The 16,270-nt window shown below is 47.4% G+C and overlaps 1 protein-coding gene across 6 annotated transcripts in view; it reads left to right on the forward strand.

The window, feature by feature from the left end:
- The window catches only part of LOC144590181 (A-kinase anchor protein 2-like), a 387,659-nt gene that overhangs the window by 356,235 nt on the left and 15,154 nt on the right, over window positions 1-16,270 (forward strand). For all 6 annotated transcript variants that reach the window (XM_078394993.1, XM_078394992.1, XM_078394997.1 and 3 more), the window contains 2 exons: window positions 172-2,653; window positions 12,913-13,100. In XM_078394993.1, the coding sequence (XP_078251119.1) occupies window positions 172-2,653; window positions 12,913-13,100 (2,670 nt within the window). The remainder of the gene's footprint in view (window positions 1-171; window positions 2,654-12,912; window positions 13,101-16,270) is intronic.

Raw genomic sequence — 16,270 nt, forward strand, 5'->3', positions numbered from 1 at the left:
CTGCCTGTCCCACTGAGTTACTCCAGCATTTTGTGTCTACCCAGTGAGCAATGGCAGTCTGAATTAGAGTGAAGATATGTTTATGAGATGTGGCACGCATATTTGTTGTACTGTGTAATTGCTTGGTGTAAGTATCTGTTTTAATGCTCATTTCCCCTTCATTTTGCACAGAAACCTCCTGCTAAGCTCCTGGAGGATGGCACTGCACTGAAGGGCAAGAGCAGAAGCTCTGATTCCCATAACCCCGAACATCTGTCGTCTGGGCAAGAGGAGGAAATGGAGGTGGACCACCGCCCCAGCGGACCTAAGAGTGCAGGCGTAACCGTGCCGAAGGTCGTGGCCTCAGAGCCTGCCGCCCTGGACAGTGCGCTGATTCACCGCGAAGACAAAGGCCACAACGGCATCGAGAGCAGGCACGAGTCCCTGGACAGCGATGTCGCAAAGGAGATCAGGTACCTCGACGAGGTCTTGGAAGCCAACTGCTGCGACCCCGTGGTGGAGAATGGATCGAATGCGCCACCTTCTCCTGAGCCGGGCCCAGTGCGGGCGGACAGCCGGGGTCCTTCCATTTCCATGGCGCTGGAGCCATCTGCACTGCCGCTCAACGGCACAGTACACGTGGACGGGAAGGAACAGCAGATGCAGGAGAAGGGAGAGGTCAAGGTGAATGGTCTCCCGCCGAGCTGCTTCAGAGTGTCCTCTGCGGCAGAGCGTAACATAGAACAGCAGCCGGTGGAAAGTTCCAGAAGGTCCTCCAGGGACGGCGAGCCGGTCATCGTCCCCCTGAAGAAGGAAGCCAGGTTTGAGCTGCGGGCCTTCCACGAGGACAAAAAGCCCTCCAAGCTCTTCGCCGAGGACGGGAGGAGCAAACCGTACAAGATGAAGAAGGGCAGAGCCTCGGACGAGATCGCTGAGCTGGAGAGGGCCCGCCTGGAGGTCATCCGAAGCCAGGTGGTGAAGAAGAACCCCAGTATCGCAGATAAATGGAAGCCGCCACAGGAGAAGACCATCGAGGAGCAACTCGACCCAGATAAGTTGGAATCCCACAAGAAGTACGCCGAACGCAAGCAGAGGAAGCAGGGGGGCCAGCTGTCCCCAGTCTCCCCCAAGCTGAAGTCTCCCATGTTTGTGCCACCAGAGCCCATCAGCATCAACAGGGAAGATGTCGTCACCGAGCAGATAGATTTCTCCGCCGCGCGGAAGCAGTTCCTCAAGATGGAGAACGCGCCCGAGCACGCCAGCCAGCGGCGGCCAGCGAGCGCCCGAGGGACCGCCACCCGTCCGGCGCTGAAGTTGGTGGAGGCACCCAAAAGGGAACGGCTGGTGGGTTCGGGCGGCTTGACGGAGACGGGCGGGACTCGGGAGCACGCGGCGCCCCTGAGTGGCAGTGAGGTGTCCCTGGTCAAGGCTTCCAAAGTCAGCGTGGTGCCCGACGAGGATGTGAGCCAGGAGGGGCTGTCACCACCTTGGGAGGACCAGCGGAAAGAGGAGACGTGCACAGAGCCACCTCTGCACCGACCCGCTGAGCTGCTCATCAACAGCGGCCTCAGGGACGAGGTAGGGAAGGTGTGTGTGGATGATGAGGGGTTTACCAGGGTCAGGGCTGTTTTGACCGTGCTAAACGAAGATGGCGACAGCGACATTTCAGACCATTGCTTCAAGTGCGTCAGCCTCCCCTCCACAGCAGAGGAGGTGGACTCTGGTCTGGACGACTTATCCCTTCGGTCCCAGGACACTACAGTGATGGAAACCCTGTCCAACGAATTCAGTATTGACAACGTGAGCGACAGCGGTGCATCGAACGAGATGACAAACGTGTCCCTGGACTTCTCCCTGGGCGGCTCACAGGATTTTTCCCAGCCGCAGACGCCCCAAGCCTTGACCCCCGTCGACAGGGAGAGAGATGAAAGCTCGTACAAGAGAGAAGGCACCCTGGGCTCGCTCAGCGATGACGAGTTGTACAAGCAGAGGTCTCCGCTGCCGTTGGACGCGGAGCAACAGCTGCAATACCAGGCGGAGATGCTAGTACAGAACGCAATACAACTGGCCCTGGCCCAGGAGAGCCACGTGACCACAGGGGCAGGAGGAGGTTGTCAGACCGGGCATCAGAGGGCAGTGGAGAGTGAGGGAACACACATTGCACCTCGGGCTGTGTCGGCTGCACCATCGGTGACACCACCACCCACAGAGCCGGACCTGAGACCCCATGCGCCCATGAATGGAGATAGGATGAAGGAGGAGGCGGAGCCTGGCTGCCACAAGGATGACTGCTTCCTGTTTCCCACGGCAACGGCCAAGCAGTGCGTCACCGTGGAGACGGGCAGCAGCGGGTCACATTCTTCCTTGTACAGGCCTGAGTTCAGCCCCTTCAGCGACATTGCCAGCTACATGGAGCCCACAGACTATTCCAGAAACAACGTCTTTGTCAGCCACTCGCAGGAGCCGGAGGTGATCGCCCAGTCCGGGCCTTTCAAGCTTCGCTCGCGCAGGCAGAAGACCCTGTCGATGATCGAGCAGGAGATCCGGGCAGCCCAGGACCGGGAGGAGGAGCTCCGGCACCAGAGGGAGGTCCTGAAGACGATGCAGATTCCCGGCAGAAGCTCCCGGCCCCTGCCGTCACCAACAACGGGACTCTCCAAACCAACCGCCCTGGGTAAGGCCCCATAACCCTGCACTCCCCTATCAGGTGAACCAGGCCAGTGGGTTTGGGCAAGCCATGGGCAACAGGTGCCTCGTGTTGGGAAGGGAACTCATTCATGCTCTATTTACAGGATTATGAGCCGCAGAGCCATTGGGGTTGACTAATCCAGATGGTGATGGTCCACTCAGATGTATTGTGTGGCTTCTCTCTCTGCAGGTGATTCATGCCTACAGAAGCAGATGAACCATGTTGGTGTGCATGGTCCAATACGCTCCCTCCCCCAACCTCCTTTCATTTCCCTCTGTTCCCTTCTCCAGCATTTATCTAGCTTCACCTTATTTCGAGTTATAAAGTTATACAACACAGAAACAGGCCCTTCGGCCCTACTTGCCCCTGCTGACCAAGATGCCCCATCTACCCTATATATGCCCTGTGCCCATATGGCCTATGTTCCTCTAAACTTTCCCTATCCTTGTACCTATCCAATGAATTCTAAGATAGACAGCCTTTTCCACTGACTCTCAGTGCAAAGAAGGTTCTCGACCAGAAACATCACTTATTCCTTTTCTCCAGAGATGCTGTCTGACCTGCTGAGTTACTCCAGCTTTTTGTATCTATCCTTGGGTTTAAACCAGCATCTGCAATTCCATTCCTACACAATGAATTTTATGTGTTGTTATTTTACCTGCCTTAACTACCACCTCTGGAAGCTCATTCCATGCACCCACCACCCTCTGTGTGAAAATCTTGCCTCTCAGGTTCCAATTAAATCTTTCCCCTCTCACCTTAAACCTATGTTCCCTGGTTTTTGATTCCCCTACTCTGTGTAAAAGACTCTGTGCATTTATCCAATCTATTCCCTTCATGATCTTATATACCTCTAAAGATCACCCCGCATCCTCCTGCGCTCCAAGGAATAAAGCCCTAGCCTACTCAACCTCTTCCTCTAGATCAGGCACTCTGGTCCTCACAACATTCTCTCTGCACTCTTTCCAGCTTACCGACATCTTTCCCACAGCAGGGTGACCAAAGCTGAACACAATACTCCAAATGTATGCCATTTCTCTCCATGTGGGAGCAAGCTCCTCCCTCTCGCCACCTCGCATGCAACGAACGGTCTCCAAAGTCCCTCCGGACATTAGTGAACATCTGATAAAAGTAGTCTCCTGCCCTGGTCTTCCCAAGCTATGGAATGATCTGGTCCACACGCATCCTGTTCTTTGTGATCATTAGATCATTCCTTCTCCTTTCTGGAGAAGGTTGGTGAAGTTAACGGAGGAACTGAGGGCGGCACGGTGGCACAGCGGTAGAGTTGCTGCCTTTACAGCGCCAGAGACCTGAGTTCAATCCTGACTACGGGTGCTGTCCGTATGGAGTTTGTATGTTCTCCCCGTGACCTGCTTGGGTTTTCCACGGGATCCCCAGTTTACTCCCACACTTCAAAGACATAGGTTAATTGTAGGTTAATTGGCTTTTGGTAAAATTGTCCCTAATGTGTGTCGTCATTGTGGCTTTCCCTCGAGGTTGAGGATGACGGTCTACGTTATGAAGAACGAAGACGCCTGTGCGTGTGTTTGTTTAACGTGTACTTGATGTTGCACTCCAAGAAACACACGGTCCTTCACAAATCAATCAACTCATTCCAATGGCAAAGGAACCAAGACGATTGGAGCTGATAAATCTGTTGCAGCCTTCATCTGCCCTCATAGCTGATGTTGGTCCGCCGTTGAGGTCTTGTAGGTTCGATCGTTCTTAGTCTGGACCCTCATCCTCGACCTTACCGCCATGGGTGGCCCTACGACAAGGTGAACGATCCGAAGAATGTGTGTAGGATAGTGTTAATGGGCGGTAATCACTAGTTGGCGTGGACTCGATGGGCCAAAGGGCCTGTTTCCGCACTGATTTTCTAAACTAAATGTACCGAGTAAGTCACATGGCAGGGCGACAGCCATAGCCCACTGCGGTAACTACGGGCCACCCAGCCCGAATCCCAGCCTTTCCCTCAGGCTGCCAGTGAATGGGTCAACACCCTGAGCTCACAGACTAAGTAGAAAGGTCTGGAGATGACAGGGGGACTTTCAGCATCTGGATTTCCCAACCTTTGTAGGTGCTGGTACTTGATCCCTCAAAAAACACTCGCAGAACTCTTAACAGACACAGTGGAACTTAGCAGACAAAGGACTAAAAGAAAGGCATCCAATAGACAATAGGTGCAGGAGTAGGCCATTTGGCCCTTCGAGCCAGCACCGCCATTCAATGTGATCATGGCTGATCATTCTCAATCAGTACCCCGTTCCTGCCATCACAGGCTTGGTTCGCTGAATAGCCTTATTCTGCACTGAGGGTTTCACCTTAGCATGGGATGTCCGGACTTAGCAGTTTAGAGATTCTGTAACTCGTAAATAACTAATAAAGTAAGGGAGTGTTCAACTCCACTCAACGTTGTGTGAAGGAGAGCTTCCTCAGGTCACCGCCCCTTGGTTTGATCTCCTTGCTCTGGACTTTGGCTCCTTCTCCTAGATATCACATTTAGTTTAGTTTAGAGATGCAGCAGAAACATGCCCTTCGGCCCACCGAGTCCGCGCCGACCAACGATCCCCGTACACTAGCACTATCCTACACATTAGGGACAATTTACAATCTTTACCGAGCCTATCAATCTACCAACCTGTATGTCTTTGGAATGTCGAAGGAAACCGGAGCATCCGGGGGAAAAAGCACATTATTTGGGTCACCCTGTAATAGGAGAGGGGGAGAAAAAGGTCCCTGTAGTTCAACCCCTCCAGTTTGGTCGTTGTCCTGCCGTGCCCGTGCTTTAGCCTCTGTCAGACCACAATACCCTTCCTCATGCAACCAGGGTCACTCTGGATATGACTTCCAACTTGGCTGCTGTTTTGTTTTGAAGAGTGAGTGGCTGGCTTCCCACTCACAGAGCCTTGGTGTTAACTAGGACATTATCCTTCTGCTTCTTGGCAACTGCACAGCCTCTGGGACATTGCACAGAGTGCCAGGATGAGGTCAACAGAAGCAAGCATCCTTTCTCTGCTTATAATGCCAGCCGCCTTCTCCCCAGCCCCACACAGGAAATTAAATATCAGGAGGTCACAGGCTTGTGGAATGAAATCCTCCCTTCAGTTTTGTATGGAGGTGGACAGGGCGAAATGGAAACAAATAGGAATACTCCCATACAGCATGAGCCTCCTGCAATCAAGGAGCGCAGCGTGGACTGTGTGGATTTACGCTTTAGCAAGTAAAGGGAGGGTCTCACAGGGGGTTTTCATTGTATGTTGTTGGAAGTATCGGCCACATGTTGAACTTCTATGGGAGGCTCAATTGTGGCTTGGTTTTGGTCCTCCACCCTCTGAGTCAGTGGGTAATGGGATCAAGTGCCACTCTGGAACATTGAGCTTGGGCTGTCTCTTCAGGGCAGCGCTGAGGGAGTTACTGCACAGTCGCAGGCACTGTCTTTTGGACGGGGCGTTAAACTCTACTCATGCTTATCCTCACAGAACATTTTCGAAGAATCGAGATTGTTCTTCCCATTGTCCCAAGACCAATATTCATCCCTCAGCAGGCATCACCAAAAGCTGATAACGTGATAAGGCGGCACGGTAGCGCAGCGGTAGAGTTGCTGCTTTACAGCGAATGCAGCGCCGGAGACTCAGGTTCGATCCTGACTACGGGTGCTGCACTGTAAGGAGTTTGTACGTTCTCCCCGTGACCTGCGTGGGTTTTCTCCGAGATCTTCGGTTTCCTCCCACACTCCAAAGACGTACAGGTATGTAGGTTAATTGGCTGGGTAAATGTTTAAAAAAAATTGTCCCTAGTGGGTGTAGGATAGTGTTAATGTACGGGGATCGCTGGGCGGCACGGACTTGGTGGGCCGAAAAGGCCTGTTTCCGGCTGTATATATATCATATCATATCATATCATATATATACAGCCGGAAACAGGCCTTTTCGGCCCTCCAAGTCCGTGCCGCCCAGTGATCCCCGTACATTAACTATCCTACACCCACTAGGGACAATTTTCACATTCACCCAACCAATTAACCTACGATATGATGATATGATATGATGACGTGCTCATTTATCGCCCACGTCTTTATGGGAGCTTGTTCTGCACAATGGGCTGGTGTGATTTGGCACAAAGCATTTTTGGACTTGCTGGGAGTTGGAATTGCACCGTATAATTCCTAATTCTCTCCTTTTTGTTAACATGAGGACTTAGCTGAATTCAGCTGAGGAGGAAAGTGTAAATTTAAACCAAACCCTCTGATATTCTACTTGTGCAGTCCTGCCAGGTTTGAAACTTCATACCTCATTGAGAGGTAGGTGTCAGACGCGATTACACAGTTTGGCCTGCATCTACGACCTTCCACGCTGGAGGCAAGAGTTCTGCTGGTGGAGCCAAGCCTGACGCTCGACAAACATGGTGTTACATCCTTTCCTGAAATTAATAACTCAGATCAAATGACAATACTACACATTGTTTACATGATGGTAGAGGAGTGGATCTGCTGTGCAGTCTCATGTATGCTGTCAAATTCCCTTGTTCACCACAATATGTATTGATTCTTATACCTATCACTGCTGACTTACATGAACCAGTCAGTGGATTATGCAGCCGGTCCCACGCTGTGCAGTATAGCATTGAGTCATGGAATTATAGCATTGTGATTTTCTTTTAATTCAAGAAGAAATCCCAATTTATCAGGTAAAAAAAATGAAAATCTCCAAGATAGAAACATAGAAAATAGGTGCAAGAGTAGGCCATTCGGCCCTTCGAGACAGCACCTCTATTCAGTATGAACATGGCTGATCTTTTAAAAGTCCCAATTGCACCAACTTATATTGCTTCCTCTGGCAGCTCGTGGAAAACGTGCCCCTGAGATCCCTCTTAAATCTCTTGCCTTAAGCCTGCACCCTCTAGTTTTAGAATCCTCTACCCTGGGAAAAAGACTGTGAGTGTTCACTTTATACGTGCCCCTCGCGATCTTATACACCTCAACATGGTTACCCGTCAGCCTCCTACACTCCAATGAAAAATGTCCCAGCCAATCTAACCTCTCTCTATAATTGTAAATCTCCCCGGTGTGGGACGAATAAAGGAATATATTATTATTATAACTCTAGAACATAGGTCCAGGTAATATCCTGGTGATTTTTTTCTGCACTCTTTCCAACATAATAGCTTCCTTTGTGTAGCTGGGCGACCAGAACTGCATACTGTGCTCCGTGTGAACTCACCAACACTTGTTCAGTTGCATCACGAAGTACCACCTTTCGTCTGGTAAAACTTGTCCTGTGTGGTCTAACGCTCAGAGGAGAATATATCTGGGTTACGCAGTAAAGCACAAAGTGTGTGTGTGTTTGTGTAACTCAGTGCAACAAAGAATTCCTCTCCTCAAACGATGAATTGCTCACATACCACGGAACTGTAACAACGTAGGTTGCATTGTTTAACACAGGGTGGGGAGCAAAAAGATAGTAGATGAAGACTCCACATTCTCCAAACCTCAATGGTGTTAATCCTGGCTCTTTACTGCCATCCGGTGGCAGGACTGATAAGCTACTGTGCTAAAGTAAGGAGCTATGGGCCCAGAGACCCTGACAACCGCAAAGTCCAAACCAATCAGTCTCCAACTGTTACTACTCCAAGAGTGAAATACTTAACAATCGAGTCATGTGGAGCCATAGCATGGAAACAGGACCTTTGGCCCATCGTCCAATCCGACCATCAATCACCTATTTATATTAATCCAACATTAATGCCTTTCTCCCTGGATTTGATATTTCCAATAGTCAGAGAGAATATCATAAATATTGTTTAAAAAAAACAACTATTTGTATAGAAAAGACACAAAGTGCTGGAGTACCTCAGCATGTCAGGCAGCATTTATGGAGGACATGGATAGGCAACGTTTCAGGTTGGGACCCTTCTTCAAACTTGACCCATAATGTTGCCTATCCATGTTCTCCAGATAGATTGCCTGATCCTCTGAGTTATTCCAACATTTTGTGTTGTTTTTAGTAAACCAGCACCTGCAGGTCGTGTCTATAACTGTGTGTGCAGAATGGCAAACTGCCCAAGAAAACCGCTTAAGAGGTGATATTTGACACTGAGCTACAGAGTGATTTTCTGGTGAAAGATGTGGTTCTGACAGAGGATGTTAAAGAAGGATGGAAAGGCTTAGAATTGATTGGCTGAAAATTGATGAACTCAATAAAATTCTGGCTACGATCACCTAGAACAATAGGGGTGATGCTGGGGGAATTGATGGAGGGAATTTCAGAACCTGAGCCATTTTCAGCTGACGGGTAGCTACCAGTGGTGGGATGAGCAACTCTGGGAAGGAACAAGAGCCCAGAATTGGAGGAATTGAAGGAAAGGCTTAGAATTGATGGGCTGGAAATAGATGAACTCAACAACATGCTGAAAGAGAGAGAAGAGGAACAAATATCTCGGTGGGTTATAGAACTGGGCAAGTATATAGAGATGGCAAAGGTTGAGGCCGTGGGATGGAAGAAATGTACTGTAGTCCGACATACCATTAAATGCTGCAAATATCTGTGAGGTTGGACAGTATTTGGGAAGAGAGAGACAGAGTTACTGCATTAGATCAATGCCTTCATTGGAGCTCTATATGGAGGCTTGGAGTTGCCATAGAAATGTCACACTGCATCGTTTAACAATTTTTTGTCACGTCTCCTGACAATTAGTCATCCCTTTGGAAGTGGCCAGTAGTTTATAGTTGAATGTAAGCCATAAATGTTTTATTCAGAGAGATATCCAAATACTGTACGTTCAGTTACTTTGTCAGCCCCAAGACGGGTGATAAAAATAGAAAATGTTGAAAACACTCAGCAGTTCTGGCAACATCTGTGAAAAGGGAAACGGTGTTTACATTTCAGGTCAGAGACATTGAGATAGAACTGGGAGAGAAACCAAATTAGTTTCCGATAGCAGTGAAGATAGGAGAACAGCAAGTAGAACAAAGGGGATATCTCTGATAGGGCAAGACCAATGAGTTAATGTAGCGGTTAGAATTAATTTATGCTTCTCTGGATGTGTAATGAGTTGCTAAGAGCAGGGCTGTTTGAAATGAAGTAAAAAGAGAAATATAACTATCAGCTGTAATGGCCAGTTGTGATGCAGATGGAAAGAAAGAGTAAATTTCCTAAAGTTAAAGGATTCAGTATTGAGTCCAGAGGCAGCAATGGGCCGACACATGGAAGATTAAGTATTGTTACTCAAGCCTGTTTTGGTCTCATTGTAACAGTACCATAGACTGATAGGTTAGAGTGGGTGTTGGATGTTGAATAAAAGTTGCGGTCAACTCTACACCGAGGCTTCCCAGAGTGATCACCCACTCTGTGTTTGGTTTGTTTTTCTCCAATGTAGAGGAGACCACACTGTGAACACAGAATGAGGTGCACAAGACTGGAGGAAGTACAAGTCAATTGCTGCTGAAAAGACAGTTTGAGTCCCAGGATGGTGGGAAGGGAAAAGGTGATAGGATAAGTGTTGCATCTCCTGCAGCTACATGGCAAAGTGCCATGAGATAGTGAATGGCCAGTGGAGATTAAAGAGCAGCCCAGTGAATCGCACAAGATTGCAATCCTTCTCCAAATGCTGAAAGAGAGAAGAGGAACATGTGGCTTGATTTTGATTTTCTGACACTAGACTTGTTTTTGAATCGAAGAGAGTTTGATAAAGACAGTGCCTCCTAAAAAAGCAGTTTATCATCTTGGAGAACATAAATTGCAAAATAGGCTTCCTTGGGTAGTCATGAGACAAGAAACAAGCATGAGCATATATTGGGAAGTATGCGGTACATGGGATTTAGTCACTAGCGCTGAGCATGCACGAGCACCAACCAAAGACCGTGCAATCCCGTTATTGATTTAAAGATGAACTGCAGGACACAACTGCAATTGACACAAGAGAAAGATCAGAGGGCCATCTTTTTTTAGTTGTATTTATATTAAATTGTCTAGAAAAAAAGGGCAAGCAAAGACTGATTCGTTGACAGTAAGGAATCCGGTGTAAAGAAAGACTTGCATTTGTCAATGCCTTTCACACCCCAGGGTATCGCAGCGCACCTTCCAGCCAACGAAGTGTTGTCACTGTTGTGATGAAGGAAATGAGACTACGTCCAAAATACATCTGTCCGATCATCTGCTGGCTTCAGTGTTTTTGATTGAGAAGTAAATATTGGCCAGATACATGATGAACTCCCCCACTCTTCTTTGAAGTAATGACATGGGATCGACCAGAGAGGGTGATCTGGTCTCACCTCAGCACCCCGTATGGAAGATGAGTATGACAAACTGGTCTGGAGCAGTGTAAACACCAGGTGGACAAGGCAGTCTGGTTTTGTGCATATTAAGTGTGTGATCCAATGTAAAAACAGCAAAGTGAAATGCATAAAGTGATGAGGATTGCCCTGGTTAATAAGATTCTGGCTAATAATACAAGAAGGTCACCTGGAACAGTAGGGCTGATGCTGGAGGAACAAGAATGAATTGGTGCTGTTTGGAAGTGTGTAGACAAATTGACAGTAGATGTGCAGGACTAAAGGGAGATGGGCCAGGTATGTGTGTTTTACACAGTGTGGTGGGTGCCTGGAATGATCAGCCTGGAGGTGATGGTGGAAGGAGATGCAATCATGGCCTTTAGGAAGCTTTAAGATAGGCACATAAATAGGCAGGGAATGGAGGGAATAAGGATCCTGTACAATCGTGTATTGTCTTTCCGGTGACTGGTTAGCACGCAACAAACATTTTTCACTGTACCTCGGTACATGTGACATTAACTAAACTAAAACTAAACTAAAGATAGACTCAAAAACCTGAAGTAACTCAGTGGGCCAGACAGCATCTCTGGAGTAAAGGAATAGGATCTATTCCTTTTCTCCAGAGATGCTGTCTGACCTGCTGAGTTACTCCAGCTTTTTATGTCTATCTTCGGTTTAAACCAGCATCTGCAGTTCCTTCCTACACATTAAAACTAAACTAAGCTGTACATGCAGAAGTATTAGTTTAACTTGGCACTATGTTCGGCATAGACTTTGTGGGCTGATGGGCTAGTTCCTATGCTGTTCTGTTCTTTGTTATAATGACTATTGACATAAGATAGTATATTGAATTCTGACATGACTTTGTGGCAATGATGCTGGTAGCCGGTTAAGTATTAAACAGGGCACTGGGGAGAAACACACAACCATCTGATGTCCCCAACTGAGTAGGAAAAGGGAGCATTGATTTTTGCATCTCAACCTGAAAGTGATCCCAGTGTGAACACGACACAGAAGGAGTCAACTTTGATTGGGGCTCATTCTCCGATTGGCAATAGGTCATTATCACATGGGGGTTTGCGTGTTTGTCGTGCACATACTGGCCGTCCCATTTCCAACAGTGACTACACTTGCACAACTCTTCAACAATTGACCCAACATTGGTACATTATACCTATGTGATTAGATTGTTAAAATTGTGTTTTAAAAAAAGGGTGAACCTTGATACAACCCATGAGGACATGAACTCTGCTCCGGAAAGTAATCCTTGTATTCCCACATTCCAATGGGCAAACTTGCCCCTTTTGAGGGGAGGTCAGAGCAAGGGCTATGGAACTGTCACCAACTCTCTGAACTACGCTTTTGTTACTATGGTGCCCTCATGAAATTATCGGAATGCTGGATTTACTCAATAGCACACTGCTGTGATAGATTCCAAAAAGGCATGTTCCCAAGTGTGAAATGCCACCTCAAGCATGTTTTTACACGTTTGCACTGTTGGAAATTTCATCCTCCGTATTGAAAGGACTTTTGTTCTGATGGGCCTTAACCATTGTGACCAGGGTGGTTGGGAGTGAATTCTAAAAGCAGTTGCTTGCAGCCATCAGAGTTCAATGTCCTGAAGACAGACACAAAGTGTTGGAGTAACTCAGCAGGTCAGGCAGCATCTTTGGAGAAAAAGTATGGATGACGTTTTGGGTCGGGACCCTTTAACCAGTCTGAAGAATCTGAAGAAGGGTCTTCAAGGTTCCGACCCAAAATGTCACCCATCCTTTTCCTCCAGAGATGCTGCCTGACTTGCTGCTGAGTTACGCCAGCACTTTGTGTCCATCTTCAGAATATACCAGTATCTGTATTTTCTTTCTACAGATTTCAATGTCCTTTTTGTTTTAAGAGTACCTTCACCCATCCAGCGTTTACTGTACGACCATGAATCTTTTGAAGAGTTGCCATTCCACTTTTCTCTCTGCAGGTAAAATTGATAAGTCGAATCCGGTATCGCCAATGTCAGAAGGCCCGGTACCCTCTCCACGGGCTGATGCCACACCTGTGGAGCAGGAATCTTCAGGACAGTCTCGCTCCAGAGGCCTGATGGAGACGTTACTGGAAGACTATGAGGTGCAGAAAGTAAAGCGGCGGGAGAAGCGGGACGAGACCAATGTAAGCATTTGTGATTCTCCTCACCATACTCAAAGTTAAAATGCTCGCCGGTCCATTCATTACCAAAGGTGCCGATACTTGCCCCTGAATCCCACGGCCATCGGATGACGTAGCTCCATACCCCTCAGCAAAAGGGTTCGCTGAAGATTTGATCTGATGAAGGTCCTTGAAACAATGCAGGGGATTGTCAGCAGGTGGTGCAGATGTTTCCAATTGAACAGATGAAGTGCAAAGCTAAATGTTAGGAAGCTGCTAATCAGGTACAAAAACAGCATTCAGGAGCCCAGTGTGGAACTCATTAGGATGTTAGAGGAAAACTAGAAAGGAGATATGGGAACAAAGGGCTGGAGTTAAATGCGAGTTAAATGGAGTATGGGAGGAATCTTGTGTGGAGCATAAATTCAGCCACAGACCCATTGTATGGCTGTCTATGTTGAATATTATTTGCACTGTTTATATAAGAAGCTAAAGGAGACCAGACCAGGTTTCCCTCTTTGTGTTTCCCTTATCTACATTATCCTCGCCAAGATTATCATTCATGCATAAGCTACCAAAGTGAGAATCTACCATGTGGACACAAATGTTACAGGCCATCAGGGGAACCCTCGTTACAAAGATGACGGCATTAACCTTCCTAATATTTTATGAACTGGATATTTTTCCATTGCTACCTGGAGTTGCTGGTCCTCTGGGATTGTCCTGGAGTTTCCAGGAGCAGATTGATAATCTCCAGGGTGCCACACATGGGAGAACAATCGCAGGGATGCACAGAAATATTCTTTACATTCACTTAGCTTGTTTATTATGTTGGAGGCGGGGAAGAGTTGCAGTGTGGTAGGTGGCGAGAGGTCTTGTAAGAAAACCTCCAGGGATATAAACAAGCACTGCTGGCAACCTACCACTGAGCCAAGTGAGTCAGTGGCCTGGGTGAGGGCCAGAACATCCCAACTCTGCAGGTCTGTGACCAGCTGCTTTGTGTATTTCTGCAGTCTGTGAACTGGTACGTGGTTTTGCTGTCACCTCAGGTGGTGCCAGTGAGCCTGGGTTCAGATGTTATGGTTGGCGGGTTGAGCGAGGTCAGGGAACCGTTCAACAGCATGGGTTAATAATAATAATAATAATAATATATTCCTTTATTTGTCCCACACCGGGGAAATTTGCAGTGTTCCAGCAGCAAAGTGGATAGCAAGAGACATTCATTATAAATAAAAATAAAGACAAGGATAAATTGTCATCATTTACTGTTATTCCTTTACTGTTACTGTTGACTGGTCTGTTGACTGGTCTGCTGGGAGCAGTGCTGGTTGTGCAGTCTCACAGCAGCGGGAAGGAAGGGGACCTCCGATATCTCTCCTTCACACACTTGGGGTGAAGGAATCTGTCACTGAAGGAGCTACTCAGTGCAGTGACAGTCCTGTATGGGGTGGGAGTCATTGTCCAGCAGCGATGTTATCTTTGCCAGCACCTCCATGGGAAGGGGAAAGATTGTAGAGCAAGGATACCAGGTCCCACATGATAGCACAATCTCAATGACAATATACTCTCGTGAGTAATTGTGAACAAACTTTCACAGTTTTGCAGAACGTGGCATGGAGAGTCTCATTCCTCTTTTAGTAGTGCTACTGCAGATGAGCAGGTTATCCAGTGTGTGCCACACCGTCTAACCCACACCCCTTGTGTGTGTCTCTTCATTCTGTACGGCATGATAAGTGCATGGATGTATGGAACTATCCCCACAAACGTTAGCATGTTGAAAGTGAAACATTCCGTATATGATAACACTCTAGTAATAAGCTCCCATCCATGTAGCATTGTCTGACATTCCCACTAAGTTCCCCACAATTAGCCTTCCCCATAAAACATATCCCCCACCCAAATCCCATTATTATTCCTTCCTTTGAAGTCCTCACACTCAATTGTCAGCATCTGGTCTTTCCTGAGATTTTTCTTGTACCCATACATCATATGGTCCTTTCTGACCATCGCTCCCCTCTAGATAGATTGGCCTTCCTACTAACTCTTATCCCACTAAGGCCATTGCAGTAGCATAAGCATCCCTGCAAACCCTCCACCTTTCAGATCCCACGATAAACAACGTTGGAGATAGAGACAAAAAACCTGGAGTAAATCAGCAGGTCAGACAGCATCTCTGGAGAAAAGGAATAGGTGACATTTCGGATAGAGACCCTTCCTTCAGACCCTTCTTCGGGTCTCGACCTGAAGCGTCACCTATTCCTTTTCTCCAGAGATGCTATGTGACCCGTTAAGTTACTCCAACTTTTTGTGTCAATCTTCGGTTTAAGCCAACATCTGCATTTCCTTCCAAAGCAATTTTGGACCGACCCTAGATAATCTGGACCCTCATTATATAACCATACCCAAACACATGCTAAAGTAGTTAATGCTGGACATGTCTGTCCTCAAGTGACAGCTGGCTCTGCATGAACTCAAATCTCAAGAAATAATGCAACTCAGGTTTTGTGCTTACACCGGAAAGGTTTTCCAATGGTCCTGTCGTTGACTAGAAGAAAGACTGACAAATATAAGTTCCTTTTCCCTTTGTCAGTACATTAGTATTTTTTTCTCTGCCAGGATCACTTTAGAGCTACCTTGCCAGTTGCTTGCTATTAACCAGCTGTGATCAACATGCCTGGCTTGCATGTTACACATTTTGACAGGCCTGAGTAATTGATATGGTGGGCAAGTTGCTAGATTTGTTTCCTGCGGCCTGTTTGTACATGAGTTCAAGCCCCACCTCAGTACCTGATAGAATTTAAATTTAAATAATCAAATAAATCCAGAATATAATGCTGGGGTGCCTTGGAACTGATGTCCAAAATGGTCTTGCAAGCTAGGGCAATGAAAGCTGGCTTTGTCAAACACATCACATTTTGTGAATTAATACATTTAGAATATCTGGTAGAGCTACTGCCTCACTGCGCCTCGGATTACCACAGATGCTGTCTGTGTAGAGTTTGCACATTCACCCTGTGACTGTGTGGGTTTCCTCCAGATTCTCCGGTTTCCTCCCACATCCCAAAGACATAACGGTTTGTAGGTTAATTGGCCTTTGTAGATTGCCCCTCGTGAGTAGGGGATGAATGGGAAAGTGAGGTAACGGGGAACTAGAGTGAACGATAGTCAACGTGGAGTTGGTGGACCGAAGGGCA

Source organism: Rhinoraja longicauda, chromosome 3 (assembly GCF_053455715.1).
Source record: "Rhinoraja longicauda isolate Sanriku21f chromosome 3, sRhiLon1.1, whole genome shotgun sequence".
NCBI classification, from domain to species: Eukaryota; Metazoa; Chordata; class Chondrichthyes; order Rajiformes; family Arhynchobatidae; genus Rhinoraja; species Rhinoraja longicauda.